The sequence below is a fragment of the Pelodiscus sinensis genome, chromosome 1 (assembly GCF_049634645.1).
Source record: "Pelodiscus sinensis isolate JC-2024 chromosome 1, ASM4963464v1, whole genome shotgun sequence".
In the NCBI taxonomy this organism is placed as follows: Eukaryota; Metazoa; Chordata; order Testudines; family Trionychidae; genus Pelodiscus; species Pelodiscus sinensis.
The window spans coordinates 323,479,408-323,495,109 of record NC_134711.1 but is presented as its reverse complement, the minus strand read 5'-3'; the positions used below and the strand labels follow the sequence as shown (position 1 = coordinate 323,495,109).

General features: G+C 47.1%; 1 protein-coding gene across 1 annotated transcript in view; it reads right to left on the bottom strand.

Moving 5' to 3' along the window:
* LOC112546503 (disintegrin and metalloproteinase domain-containing protein 20-like) overlaps positions 1 to 15,702 on the bottom strand; it is a 148,924-nt gene that overhangs the window by 83,239 nt on the left and 49,983 nt on the right. The window contains exon 10 of the mRNA XM_025186935.2: positions 4,061 to 4,142. Coding sequence (XP_025042720.2) covers positions 4,061 to 4,142 — 82 coding nt within the window. The remainder of the gene's footprint in view (positions 1 to 4,060; positions 4,143 to 15,702) is intronic.

Sequence of the window (15,702 nt, the reverse complement as noted above, 5' to 3'; positions counted from 1 at the left end):
GGAGAGGGTCCAGAGAAGAGCAACAAGAATGATTAAAGGTCTAGAGAACATGACCTATGAGGGAAAGCTGAAGGAATTGGGTTTGTTTAGTTTAGAAGAGAAGATTGAGGGGGGACATGATAGCAGTTTTCAGATATCTAAAAGGGTGTCATAAGGAGGAGGGAGAAAACTTGTTCATCTTGGCCTTTGGGGATAGAACAAGAAGCAATGGGCAAGGGAGGTTTAGGTTGGACATTAGGAAAAAGTTCCTAACTATCAGGGTAATCAAACACTGGAATAAATTGCTCAGGGAGGTTGTGGAATCTCCATCTCTGGAGGTATTTAAGAGTAGGTTAGATAAATGTCTATCAGAGATGGTCTAGACAGTATTTGGTCCTGCCATGAGGGCAGGGGACTGGACTCAATGGCCTCTCAAGGTCCCTTCCATTCCTAGTATTCTATGATGACTTTTCCTCGTTCAGCATGAGACCTAGTCTTAAGAAGAGAGTCCTTATAAGAAAAACATGAGCCTCCACTTGTTCATAGGATTGACCACGAATTAGCCAGTCGTCTAGGTACAGAAAGACGTGTACCCCCTTTTTGCGGAGGAAGGCCGCAATGACCGACATGCATTTTGTGAAGACCCTGGGTGCTGTTGAAAGTCCAAAGGGGAGCACCGTAAACTGGAAGTGACAGTGGGACACTATGAAGTGGAGAAACCTCCTGTGGCTGAGTCTTCCACATGGAAGTAAGCATCCTTGAGATGGAGTGTTGCGTACCAGTCCTCTAACTGTAACACCGGGATGACAGAGGCCAGGATTACCATTCTGAATTTGTATTTCACCACCGACTTCTTGAGGTCTCTGAGGTCTAGAATGGGACGAACCCCACCCTTGGGTTTTGGGACAATAAAAAACCAGGAATAAAACCCCTTGCCCCGTAAGTGTGAAGGGACCCTATCTACCACTCCCTTTTGGAGGAGCCCTAACACCTCCTCCTGGCGGAGAATGCTTTCGTGAGAGGTGTCCCTGAAAAGGGACGGGGCGGGTGGATTGGAAGGGGGTGAGCCCAGGAAAGGGATAGTATAGCCATCCCTGACTATTCTCAGAACCCAAGCGTCAGTGGTGATTTCTGCCCAGGCGTGAGCAAAGTGGGATAACCTGGCTCCAAACAGGGGGACGAGGGGGAAACTGGTGCACAACTCTCTAGAGGATCGTCAAAACAGGTGCTTGGACTTTTGAGAGGGGCCCTGTCCAACCCCACAGGGGTTGTCCCCTCTCGGGCAGCGACGACAAGCTCTGGACCAAGACAGGGCCGCAGCCACCCCCACACCGCCACTGGGAGCTCGAGGACAGCGTCTCCAGTAATCCCCATGGGGGATCTGGGACTGTGTTCTCCCCTTTTGTCTGTAGGGAAGCTGACGTCGCTGAGGAACCGGCGTGCGGATCCCCAAGGACTGGAGAGTTGACCTCGTGTCTTTGAGCATATGGAGCCTCGAGTCAGTAAGCTCTGAGAACAACGCTTTGCGGTCAAAAGGCAGGTCCTGTATAGTAGTCTGGACATCAGAAGGTATTCTAGACACCTGCAGCCGGGCACCATGGTGCATAACTACACCCGACGCCATGGTGTGGGCTGCAGAGTCAACGGTGTCCAGGGAAGCCTGAAGAGCCGTGCGGGCTGGGAATATAGGTGCTCATGTCCCAACTGCAGGACATAATAGCACCTCTCGACTCCCTTTCAGCTAGGGGTTAAGGAAGCCGGGATCTGCCACAGGGCATGGCAGCCTGTGCCGAGTCCGGCAACGACATAGAGGCAAGTGTTACTTGTCCCACAGGAGATGGTCCCGCTGCATACGTGACCTGTGCTGACTGATCCAACTGGTGAGGAGGAGAAACCGATGCCAACATGGCTCCCGGCATAGAAGACCTCGACCTCGCCACCTCAACAGACGATGGAGAGGAGGTAGTGAGGCTAATCAAGTCCTGTGTTGCCTCAAAAGTCTCCGGAGTTGAGGAACGATGCAAGGGTCGCTGACTCGGACTGGATGGTTGGCCCGCTCGCTTCCGCCACACAGCAGCACTTGTAGACGTCTGCACCGGTGAGATGTAGTGATGGTGTAGGCCCGACCTGGAGTTCTGGCTTGGTGACCTACCCCGCGAAGCCTTTAGTTTCTTAAGTGCTGGGGAGTAAGAACGGTACCGAGCCCTCTGTACCAAAGTCCGTGCATGGGATGGGGCGTCCTGTGTCAACGCCGGCACACTGCGCACTGTGGAGTGGCCAGTCAGTGCCGGTTGAAGAGCTATGAGAAGAAGCTTCAAGCACGAGTCTCGCTCCATTTTCATGCGTGGCTTGAATGACCTGCAAATCTTACAGACATCTGCTAAGTGGCTCTCACCCAAACACTTTAAGCAGCTATTGTGAGGGTCTCCCTTAGGCATGAACTTGGTGCATGCTGCGCAAGCCTTAAAGCCTTGTGGTCCTGGAAAACAAAGAACTCGCTAACTATCTAACTAATTAAAACTATTTACAACTATTTACAAACACTACACTAAGAGAAACGGGAACCATTAACTACTCTGAGAGAGAGACATGCTCCAACGACCGTCACGGGTGGTAAGAAGGAATTAAGGAGGGGGAGCACTGGCAGGGGTACTTATGCTCCGTTATAGCGGTGCTATTCCAGGGGGCGCCCTGCCAGCACTATGGGTACCGCTAGAGAAAACACTCCGGAGATGCGGTGCACGCAGTGCACACACCTGATTCGAATGGACATGAGCAACCACTCGAAGAACTATTCTATTCCTGACAGGATTTCTCTGAGGAGAGAAGGCTTGCTCCATCTGCAACCGCAGATGGTGAAGAAGGAACTAGCAGGAGCCGGACCACGCAAGAAATCAAAGGAGCACAAACAGCTGCTCATGTGCAGACCTCTGCTCAAGAAAACTCCGATCTATGCCAGGACGACCCGACACCTACAGTGGAGTACCCACAGGGACATGACTCGAAGAAGAAAGGAGACTTCTCAGTCTTGCTGATAAAATCATAACAGGACCCAATGGCTGGAAGTTCAAGTTAGATAAATTCAACCTCAAAATAAGATGCAATTTCCTAGCAAAAAGGATAAGTAAACACTGGAACAAGTTAACATCACTTGGAGTCTTTAAAATCAGATTAAATATCTTTGAAAAATATATGCTTTAATCAAGATTCTACGAAACATTCTACAGCCTTTGAATATGGGATGTTGGCAGGATGGTCATAGTGGTCCCCACTGACTGAAATCTTTGAATTTATTAATCTCCTGTCCCTTACATCTCTTCATGAGTGATGGACAGAACAGAAAGCTATGCATTACTCTCAACATGCTCTTAACACTTGCAGTTCTGCATTAGGAGAAGCAATATAATAAAACTGAATGCTTCTGGGTTTCAGCTGGTTGTTTGCAGGGGTCAGGAAGGATTTCTTCCTGCCCCTGAAATTCACAATTGCCCAGATGTGCTCTGGTTATTTTCCCATCCTTCCTCTGAAACATCAGAGTGTATTCAATTACCCATAGCTGAAGATAAGACACTAGAAAGGTGGATCAGGACTTTGAGGAAGTACGGGAAGTCCTCTTTCTTAGATGACTACCTAGTATGCTTTGTTTAAATGCTAAGGCTCCAACCGATCACCAGATTTTAGGGATGAACATTTCCCCAAGATCTGCTTGACAGGGTTTTTTCTTCCACCTTCTGCAACATGGAGCATGGATGACATGCTGGGATCACCTAGGCATAGTTCACCATTGCATGAACCCTGGTTTCACCTTGTTCTCTCCTGTTCTCTGCCTGTGGCAAACAACAATTTAATTACCTAAGGACTGAAAGATCTGAGTAAGTAATTGGGCTTTATCTAGGAATAACTGAGTGAAATTCAATGCCTTGTGATATACAGGAATTATATTACTTATATTATTTAATAAGTCTAAGCTTAAATGCTATGAAACAATCAATTATCATCATAATCTACCTGGAGAGAAAAAAAACATTGTTTAAAAAATCAATTGTTAAAGTGTACATACTGCATGCTGTATTTCACATACTTGGCAAGTAGCTGCCGAGGGTGTTTTAGTGCACAGATTGTCTCCATATGAAAGTCCAAGAATGCCTCCATATTTTCCACCCCTATAATACAAAATCCAGTAAATTATGTAGAATGTTCAATTATTACACTGTTCTCTATATAAATAAATACATATAAATGCAGGCTAAGTAAAAGACTGATATCAAAGATCTGTATTATATAAAACCCATTATGTTCATACTTATAAAGGCATCTTTTCAGAACATGAATGTCCACCAATCCAGACTTATTAGCTAAAGTTTGCATCATCAGAACCAACAGGAAACACCTCTGCAGAAGTGTCTTCTGCTGATAGCAGTGATCATAGTAAAAGCTAAGTCGCTTCTGTTATAGAAAAAAGCTTAAAAATAAATAGTCTGCAACACCTTAGAGACTAACAAAAGTGTAGATGGTATGAGCTTTCATGAGCACAACCCACTTCTACAGATGAATGGAATTTAAGGGGTCCAAGTTCCAAATAAATAGCAGGAAAAAAAAGAGGGAATGGGGAGGGGAGGGGAGGGAAAGGAAAAAATGGAAAAAGAATATTCAATTAGAATTTCCATGCTAAATGAAGCTGATAGAGAGGGTTCTAAGTACTCCTAAGTACCTGATGTTTGGCCTTTTATATGATTAGAATGTGGAATATAGGGGCTAATCCAGTTAAGGTCTTTGTTTAAACCTCTGTTGTAGGTGTCAAACATGAAAATAAACTTAAGCTCTGCATCTTCCCTTTCAAGCTATTTTTTAAAAATTAGCTTGTAATAATGATTACCTGCTACACTCCCCTCCCCTGCCCATCCCTAGCTCTCTAGCAATGCACTTCCACCTCTCAGTGCTTCACCTTTCTCCTCCCCCCTCTCTTACCCAGGGGAATCCTTTTAAGTTCCTGATTAGCTTTCCTTCAGGCAAGGTCTTAACTAACCTCAGATACCTGTCTGCTTTGATTTCATGGCCACAGCTTTTGGCATTTTATTCAAGAAACAGAAAACCATTCACCCAGCTCCCAGGATGTCTGCCCTCCACCAAACTATTGTAGCCAGCTGCCCTGGATCACTCACAGTTCATTATGGCACTTCTGTTATCCCTTTCACTTCTTCCAAGAAGGAATACACTGGGATGCACATCTCTTTCCTTTGAAGTTCAAAGGAAATATACCTAATCATCTCTCCTTTGTTCTCTTGCTTTGGCTTTGACTTTGCAGAGGGTCCCAGCTGTATATTGTCAATAATAAATTCTTTCCTTATGATCAGGAAAGATGAAATTCAGAGGGGCAGTCGAGTTAGTCTGTAACTGGAAAAACTTAAAAAAACAACAAATAGTCTAGCAGCACCTTAAATAAAAACAAAACATGTAGATGCTATCATCAGCTTTCATGGGTATAACCTACTTCTTCAGATGAATGGAGCATTAAAAGTCCAGATCCAAGAATAAATAATACAAGAGGGAGGGGGGAAGAAGGAAAAGAGAGGAAAAAAATGAACTGGAGTGTTCAAGTTACAAGAAGCTGATAAGAACAATTTGAAACTTGTCTAAGTGCCCATTATTTAGTTCGTGTTCTTCCAGATCAGAATTCACATATATTCTTTATTAGACAGAAACTTAATGGAAAGAGAAAAAGCCTGATTTATTCTCATCTGGGTCAAGGTCCCACCACCAAAAAGGTGGTAGTCAGCTATAATAGAGTCTAATGACAATATATGTGATGACCTCTAAACTTAATCTTTGTGATGTCTGGGTCACTGAATTAGGCTTCACCAGGATCGTTAGTGAAACCATGCATGCTGAAATGTAAAGTTCTCCGGGGCTGCACTGAGAAGTCCTGTTGGAGAGAGAAGAAATGGTTACTTACTTTTTGTACTGTTACTCATGTATATTCCATGTAGGTGTGTGTGCTCCATATGCATAATTGCCAGAAGGCTTTTCCCTTAGGGGTTTCCACTGGGTCGGCAGGAGAACCCCCTACCATATCGCCTCTATGGCGGTGAATATATATATATCCTTGCCAGCCCTCCGCCACCTCAGTTCTTTCTTACCGGAACACTCCAACAAAGGTCAGATGGGCAGGATTTGGAATGGACACGAGCAACACTTCTCAAAGAACAACAGTAAATGGTGTTCTAATGGTGAGTAACCATTTTTTCTTCTTCGAGTGATTGTTCATGTCCATTCCATTCAGGTGAGCTGCAAGCCAAACTGACAGAGGCAGGTTGGAGGCTAATTGGAAATGGACTGCAGCACAGCCCTGCCAAAAGCTGCATCATCCCTACTCTGTTGGAAGAGGCCATTATAGTTAGTAAAAGTATAGGTGGCCACCCTGAAAATATCCAAGATGGGCACTGCATCACAAAAGCCACTGATGAGGCTTGGGGTGTAGTAGAATAGGCTGTAAGTGCCAGAGCAAATACTTCAGTGAAGTTGTAACAGGCCATGATGCACACTGTGGTCCATACCAATATACACTGGATGGACATAGACAGACCCTTCATCCTTTCCACCATGGTGGTGAAGAGCTGGGGGAACGTATGAAACAGTTTTGTTTTCTCCAAATAAAAATCTAAAATATGTTTCACATCCAGAGTGTGGCGTGCTTGTATTTTGTTACTGGCATGGAAAGTTTCCTACTATTCAATAATACCTCCTGAACTGACTCAGAACATAATCAATCAATCCCTTAACCATGGAGCTTTCAAGCTATCAGGCGGAGGGACTTCACGTTGGAATGACATAACTGGCTATGGTCCTATTGAGATCTGGGAACATGAGAAGTGCTATGAGTGGCGATCCTGTGCTAGTGGGACCAGGAGAGTGCCACGAGGATTAGGGAAGGCCAGTGTTGCCTCACTCTGAGGACCCTGTGTATAAGAGGGAAGGGGTAAACATGCAGAGTAAGTGGGGCATCCAAGGCAGCTGAAACACATCCCCTAAGGATTCTGGGCTGTGGTTGAGGAAGGAGGAAAACTGCTGGCACTTCCTGTTGTTTCTTGTTGTGAAGAGACCTAGGTGGCCTATGTCCACCTATGAAAGATGCTTAGGGCTATATTTACTCTGAGAGACCACCTGTAATTTTGAAAGCAATGGTTGAGATGGTCTGCCAGCATGTTTTGGCTTCCTGGGAGATGCATGGCTTCCAAATGGATTGCATAAAGGATACAAAACTCCCATAAGTAGCAGGGATTCCTGGCACAAGTGAGAAGAATGAGAATCACTGTTGGTTTATATAAAATATTGCAACTGTATTGTCTGTCAGGATTGAGACACACCTACTGTATATGTGGGCTAGAAATACCTGACATGGCAGACGGCCTGTCCTGAGCTCCCTGACATTGATATATAGCCGATCCGTGTGAAAGACGCTATTTGCATATATATATATTTGCATGCATTAAGTTGCAACCCTTGGCATGTGTTGTGAGAATCACTGTGGCCCCAGGGCTTCCAAAGTTGAGTAGCCATGCTTTAAATCATCTTCTGTACCAAATGTCAGGAAGAGGTGATTGTGGCAATTACAGACTGGTAAATCTAACATCAGTACCGGGCAAATTAGCTGAAACTATAGTAAAGAACAGAATCACCAGACAGATATATGAATGTATTTTGTTGGTGGGAAAGTCAACATGATTTCTGTAAAGGGAAATCATGCCTTTCTGATCTACTAGGTTTATTTGAGGGTTTCAACAGACATGTTGACAAGGGAGATCCAGTGGATACAGTGTACTTAGATTTCCAGAAAGTTTTTGACAAAGGTGCCTCACCGAAAGCGCTTAAGTAAGCTATCATGGGATTAGAGAGAAGGTCTTCTCAGACTGATAACTGGTTAAAAGACAAGAAACAAATGGTAGGAATAAATGGTCAGTTTTCAGAATGGAGAGTGGTAACCAGTGGTGTCCTCTAAGGGTACTTCCTGGGACCAATCCTTTCCAACATGTTTATAAATGACCTGGAGAAATGGGTAAACAGTGAGGTTGCAAAATCTGCAAATGATGCTAAACTGCTCCAGACAGATAAGAACAAAGCAGATAGTGAAGAACTTCAAAAGGATTTCACAAAACTAGGTGTTTGAGCAACAAAATGGCAAATGAATTTTAATGTTGATAAATGTAAAATAATGCACATTGAAGAAAAAAAAAGAATCCCAACTATACATCCAAAATGATGGGGACTAATTTAGCTCTAAACACTTGAGAAATCTTGGAGTCATTGTGGCTAATTCTTTGAAAACATCCACTCAAAGTGCTGCAGCAGTCAAAAAAACAAAGATTAGGAATAATTAAATCTATAAATCCATGGTATGCCCACATTTTGAATACTGCATACAGATGTGGTCACCTCATCTCAGAAAGATATACTGGCATTAGAAAAGGTTCAGAAAAGGGCAACAAAAATGACCAGGGTTTAGAAATGGTGCCATATGAAGAGAGATTAAAAAGACTGGGTCTTTAAATTCCTGACTGATGTGGAGAAAGTGAATAAAGAAAAGTTATTTACTTGTTCCCATGACATAAGAACCAGGGGTCACCAAATGAAACTAATAAGCAGCAGGTTAAATATAAACAAAAGGAAGTTTTTCTTCACACAGTGCCCAGTCAACCTGTGGAACTCCTTGACAGAGGGTTTTGTGAAAACCAGGACTTTACTAGAGTTCAAAAAAGAGCTAGATAAATTCATGGAGGTTAGGTCCATCAATACTTTTCAGCCAGGATGCGTAGGAATGGTGTCCCTAGCCTTTGTTTGTCAGAGGCTGGAAACGGATGGCAGAAAAGGGATCACTTGATGATTACCAGTTCTGGTACTCCCTCTGGGACATTTGGCACTGGCCACTGTTGGAAGACAGGATACTGGGCTTCATGGACCTTTGGTCTGACCTAGTATGGCCATTCTTATGTTCTTAATAGAAGGTCCTTCATTTCAATAGATAAAGCAATACCAAGAGCCAATGGTTGGAAGCAGACAAATGTGGACTAGGAATAAGGCACACACTTTAACAGTGAGGATAGTTAACCATTGAAACATTTTAGAAAGATTGGGCTTTTTTTTTTTATAAAAGATATGCTCCAATTCAAACCGAAATTAATTCAGGCAAGTCCTATGACTTGTGATATATCAGGGGTGGGCAATAATTTTGGAAGGGGGGGCCACTTCACAAGTTTCAGAAGTGGTTGCAGGCTGAGCCAGAAGGGGTGGAACCTTTGGCAGAAGGGGCGGGGTTTAGAACTACCCAGCTGGGTATGGTGACCTTATTTTCTGAACCAGCTACTGCTAGAAAGAACAGTTTAATTTAAATTATGAAACAGATTAAGCGTTTTAAATTTCGTGTGTTAGTTTATCAAACTTAATTTTAAATAAAATATTATGTCCAACATAAAAGGTTTCAATGTTTTCTTTTTTATGTCAGGGTTGGGGAACCCTTTTTGGATCTGGAGTCACTGAGCCACAAAAGAATCAGTTAGGGGCCACATATGTGAGAAGCAAAAAACCTCCTCCAAACCCCTACAATTCTCACTGATGTGGCCCCAACTGAGACCCCTCACTCTTCTGGTGCTCCAGCCACACGGAGTGAGGAGAAGGGAAGGAGGGAACTGAGGTTCAAGGCTTCCCATAGACCAGATTTACTTTTCTGGGGTTCTAGAGTTTATGGATTTTATGGACCCCCTTAGGCTCTGGGGTAGGGACAAAAATGAGGGGTTCAGTGTGAGAGAGAAGGCTGACAGCAAGAAGGCTAGGGAAGGGGTTCAGGATCTGAGAGGGAACACTGATGCAGAAGCAGGCTGGGAGTAGGGGGTCTGGCCAGGTGGAGGAAGCAAGAACAAGGGAGGGTGTCGGAGCAAGCTATGGGTGCCAGGTCTTGGGGGGGAAGGGAGTGATGGGATTGGGGTGGATCTGGTCATGAGGGGGAAACCTTAGCTGGCTTTTTGCCCCCTTGCAGCAACAGCTGCAGCCACACTGCCATGGCCACGGAGTCCTGGAGGCGGGAGACTTCACTGCCACAGCTACACAGTCCAGGGGCTGGCCTCGAAGCACCGCAACCACAGGCCACACCAGAGGCTGAAGGTACCGCTGCCATGGTCATGTGGCCTGGAGCTGGCCCCAGAGGCCATACCAGAGGTGCTCCAGGCCACTCGAGAGGTGCTGCTGCTGTGGCCACACAGCTTGGGGCTGGCCCTGGAGGCATCTCAAACATGCCCAAAGCTGTGGTCAGGCATTTCCAGGTCAGGCCCGAGATGCGTGGGCATGGTAACAGCACTTCCGGGCCGTCTTCAGAGCGCGTGCCTCTGGTTTCTGGGGCAGCCATATGCGCCTCTACCACGGCCAGGTGGCCTGAGGCCAGCCCAAAAGCACGCTACCATGGCCCGGAGCCAGCCCCAGAAGCACCTCTACCATAGCCAGGCAGCCTGGGGCCAACCCTGGAGGTGCTGTAGCAGCAGCGCCTCCAGCCTCCTGGGCCAGCCCCAGATTGTGTGGCTGCGGTAGAGGCACCTCAACAGAGCCAGCCCCAGAGGAACTTCAGCCCCAGTGCTGCCTCCTCTCCAGAGGCTGCGCGGGGGGAGGAGGAGTGAGGCTGAGCTCCATCTCCCTTGGCACATGCCAGTTAGGGGGCAGGGCCTGGACTTGCCTCACAGGCCAGACCAACACCAAAGGCAGGCCGGATGCGGTCCGCTGAGAAACTTTTGCCCACCCTTGTGTTATATGTTAGACCAGTTCTGCACAACCTTTTTCCTGGGCAACCCCCAGAAAATTTTGGTTGAGGAAAAAAAAGTGGTCCCTTTAAATGCCTCCGCTCACTTGCCACTGCTCCTGTCCCTGCTGCATGTAAGCCGAGTTGGAAAAAAATGGTGGTTGGCCTGGCGCTGCAACTCCCCTTGGAAGACAGCTGTGACCCCCTTTGGGGTTGTAACCCACAGGGTGTACACCACTGTGTTAGACAATGCGATCAAAATGGGAAATGCCAGGAATGGGATTGGTTCTCATAAAATCAAAACTGGGGGCACAGAAAGAAGGGGCAGAATATTAAGAGTGAATACAGGTAGCAGCGAGCCTTTAGGGGAGAGTTATACTGCAATGTGTCCATGGGGGCAGCCGTAACACCAAGGGTATGTCTACTAGGGAAGTAAGCGACTAACTGACTACCCAATAAGAAAATGCCACTTGCTTCCTCTATCAGGGTATGTCTACTCTACAGCACTAATTCGAACTAACTTAGTTCAAATTAGTTAATTCAAACTAAGCTAATTCGAACTAATGCATCTAGACCTAAAAACTAGTTCGAATTACCGTTTTGCTAATTCAAACTAGCATGTCCACATTGAGTGGACCCTGAACCGAGGTTAAGGATGGCCGGAAGCAGTGCCGGCAGGGGATCAGGTTAGGACTTAGAGCGTGGAGCTGCTATCTCAGGCTAGCCGAGGGCTGTGCTTAAAGGGACCTGACCCCCACCCTGGACAGACAATTCTCAGGGGTTCCCCGCTTGCAAAGCAGTCCTGGCTTGGAGTGCCCTGAGTGCCCACACTCGGCACATCACAGCACTCAGCCATCAGCCCGGCTGCACTTGCTGCAGGCTGCCATCAGGGGGTGGGGGGGAGTCAATCGGGGGGCTGCAGGAGAGCTTCCACCTTGAGGAGCCCGCAGAACCACCCCAGTCCTCCCCATCGGGGGATCGTACCCCATTCCTCCCTCACCTCCTTCCACTTACCCCTCCCTAGCCCCCCTTCCTGATGTACAAAATAAAGGACATGTGTGTTCAAAAATAGAAACTCTCTTTATTGAGCAAAACTCGGGGACACTGGGAAAAGGAGGTGGGAGAGGGGAAGAGAGGATGGGAGAGGGGAGAGCAACTAAAATGATCAGGGGTTTGGAACAGATCCCATATGAAGAGAGGCTAAAGAGACTGGGACTTCTCAGCTTAGAAAAGAGGAGACGGAGGGGGGATATGATAGAGGTCTATAAAAGCATGAGTGGGGTGGAGAGGGTGCATAAAGAAAAGTTCTTCATTAGTTCCCATAATGGAAGGACTAGAGGACACCAGATGAAACGAATAGGTAGCAGGCTTCAAACTAACAACAGAAAGTTCTTCACAAAGCAAATAGTCAACCTGTGGAACTCCTTGCTGCAGGAGGCTGTGAAGGCTACAACTAGAACAGAGTTTAAAGAGAAGTGAGATAAAGTCATGGAGGTTGGGTCCATGAAGTGCTATTAGCCAGGGGGTAGAAATGGTGTCCCTGGCCTCTGTTTGTGGAAGGCTGGAGATGGATGGCACGAGACAAATGGCTTGGTCATTGTCTTCAGTCCATCCCCTCCAGGGTCCCTAGTGTTGGCCACTGTCGGCAGACAGGCTACTGGGCTAGATGGACCTTTGGTCTGACCCAGTACGGCCATTCTAAGCTCAGGGCTCAAGGTCGGAGGTCTAACTGGACCACCCTGATTTTCATGCAAACCTGCTCCTGGGTGGCCAGGCTGGCAGCTATCCTGCCCTGGACGGCCACTTTCCTGTGCGTAGTGCGGAGGTTGTGGATGAGGTCCACGATCTCCACACTAGACCAGGTGGGAACCAGCCTGGTCCCGGGAAGAGGCGGAGGGCTGGGTGGCAGCGGGAGGCTGGCTCGAGCCGTGCCAGGTGCAGGGTCTGCTGGCTGGGTGCTGGCAGGCTTGCACCTGACACGGGCACCGTAGCCAGACCATGCCCCTTTAAGGGCTCCGGGGCTGGGAGGGGGGCAGACGAGTTTCCCTGATGGTGCCCAGAGTGGCCACCAGGGCAAGCTGGGGAGGGCTAGCCTCCCACTAGTTTGAATTAAGTGGCTACACAGCCCTTAATTCGAACTACTTAATTCGAACTAGGCGTTAGTCCTCGTAGAATGAGTTTTACCTAGTTCAAATTAAGCGCTCCGCTAGTTCGAATTAAGTTCGAACTAGCAGTTTGTATGTGTAGCGCCTATCAAAGTTAATTCGAACTAACGTCTGTTAGTTCGAATTAACTTTGTAGTGTAGACATACCCTCAGAGACAGGCAGCAAGGGGGAGGAGCAGGAGCTGGTGCTGGGGAGAGCTATCTTAAAAGCCTGTTCTGCCCAGCACTGTCTCTGCAGAGGGGAAGAGGGCAGTGGGGAAATGGTGTGAGCAGGGATTGAAACAGTCCCATTCATACCAGTCCTGACTGCTGTTCCTCTATGTTTGAAATGTACAAGAGCGACCTCCCTCCCCAAGTCTGCCCCTTCTCCTTCATCCTTGGCCAAACCACCAGAGGGGGAAAGAAAAAGTCATTGCTGGCTAGGGGAGTGCTGGGGGGACAGCAGGCTCCTGGTGTCTGGGGGGCTGGAAAGGAAATAAAAGAACCCTACCACCTGGGGGAAAGAGAAAGCCCATCCAAATGGGACCCCCTGAACCTGAGCTATTCTTCACCCCCAACCCTCACGTTCAGCCCTCCTCATTCCCAGCCTTCTGGCCTGCCCCCACAAATCCCAAGGCCCTGCCTTGATTCCTGCACCCCCCTCACCGCTAGCTTCCTGTCCTAAAGGACCTGGGCAATGCCAGGTAAGTCTTTTGGTAGTGAAAAAAAGCAGAGTTCAATACAGCTAAAACCTGAGTAAATCTATCCCCAAAACCAGTAACAAGAAACAAACTATCAGAGGGGCAGTTGTGTTATTCTGAATCTGCAAAAACAATGACAAGTCCTGAGGCATCTAATAGATTAAAGGTATGTCTACACCGCATTCCTCTTTTGAGAGAGGAATGGAAATATAGCTGAGTGAAATTGCAAATGAAGCGCAGATTTGAATTTCCCGTGCTTCATTTGCATAATTACGTCCAGACACTTCTTCGACATACCCTATTTCGAAAAAAGAAACGCTCTCTCAATGTGGTTATTTTGAAAGAAACCTTTCTTTTGAAATTACCCTTAAACCTCATTTTATAAGGAGTTAGGGTAATTTAGAAAGAAGAGTTTTCTTTCAAAATAACCGTTTCTAGATAGCGTTTTTTTTTTAAATAGGGTATTTCGAAAAAGCGGCCAGAAATCCAGGCTTCATTTGCAATTTCGCTCAGATGCATTTCCATTCCTCTCTCGAAAGAGGAATGCAGTGTAGACATACCCAAAATATGTCTACACTATAGAGTTAATTTGAAATAACAGATGTTATTTTGAATTAACTGTAATAGCTGTCTACACATACAAACCTCTATTTCAAAATTAATTCGAAATAGCGGAGCCCTTATTTCGAATTAGGTAAACCTCATTCTATGAGGAACAACACCTAATTCGAAATAAGTGCTGCGTAGACATGTGTGTTCAAAAATAGAAACTCTCTTTATTGAGCACAACTCGGGGACACTGGGAAAAGGAGGTGGGAGAGGGGAAGAGAGGATGGGAGAGGGGAGAGCAACTAAAATGATCAGGGGTTTGGAACAGATCCCATATGAAGAGAGGCTAAAGAGACTGGGACTTTTCAGCTTAGAAAAGAGGAGACGGAGGGGGGACAGGATAGAGGTCTCTAAAAGCAGGACTTGGGTGGAGAGGGCGCATACAGAAAAGTTCTTCATTAGTTCCCATAAAGAAGGACTAGAGGACACCAAAGGAAAGGAATGGGTAGCAGGCTTCAAACTAGTAACAGAAAGTTCTTCTTCACAAAGCAAATAGTCAGCCTGTGGAACTCCTTGGTGCAGGAGGCTGTGAAGGCTAGAACTAGAACAGAGTTTAAAGAGAAGTGAGATAAAGTGATGGAGTTTGGGTCCATGGAGTGGTATTAGCCAGGGGGTAGGAGTGGTGTCCCTGGCCAAGGTTTGTGGAAGGCTGGAGAGGGATGGCACGAGACAAATGGCTTGGTCACTGTCTTTGATCCAAACCCTCCAGGGTCCCTAGTGTTGGCCACTGTCGGCAGACAGGGTACTGGGCTAGATGGACCTTTGGTCTGACCCAGGACGGCCATTGTAAGCTCAGGGCTCAGGGTCGGGGGTCTCAGTGGACCCCCTTGATTCTCTTGCACACCTGCTCCTGGGTGGCCAGGCTGGCAGCTCTCCTGCCTTAGCCGGCCACTTTCCTGTGCGTAGTGCGGAGATCGTGGACGAGGTCCACGATGTCTGCACTAGCCCAGGCGGGTGCCTGTCTCTTGCGGTCCCAGGCAAGCTCCCGGGAGCCGCCAGCCTGGTCCCGGGAAGAGGGGGAGGGCTGGGGGGCATTGGGTGGGTAGCTCGATCCGTGCCAGGTGCAGGGTCTGCTGGCTGGGTGCTGGCAGGCTTGCACCTGGCAAGGGCACTGTAGCCAGCCCGTGCCCCTTTAAGGGGTCCGGGGCCGGGGGGGGGGGCAGACGAGTTTCCCTGGTGTTGGCCAGAGTGGCCACCAGGGAAACCTGGGGAGGGCTAGCCTCCCCTTAGTTCAAATTAAGGGGCTACACACCCCTTAATTCTAACTAGCTAGTTCGAACTAGGTAAACCTCATTACACGAGGATTAAGCCTAGTTCGAACTAAGCGCTCCGTTAGTTCGAATTAAATTCGAACTAACGGAGTGCTAGTGTAGCGCCTATGAAAGTTAGTTCGAACTAACGTCTGTTCGTTCGAACTAACTTTGTAGTGTAGACATACCCTAGGTTAGGCTAAAAGAGGTACAAAACAAGGGTGATGTCATGCTAAGGGTCT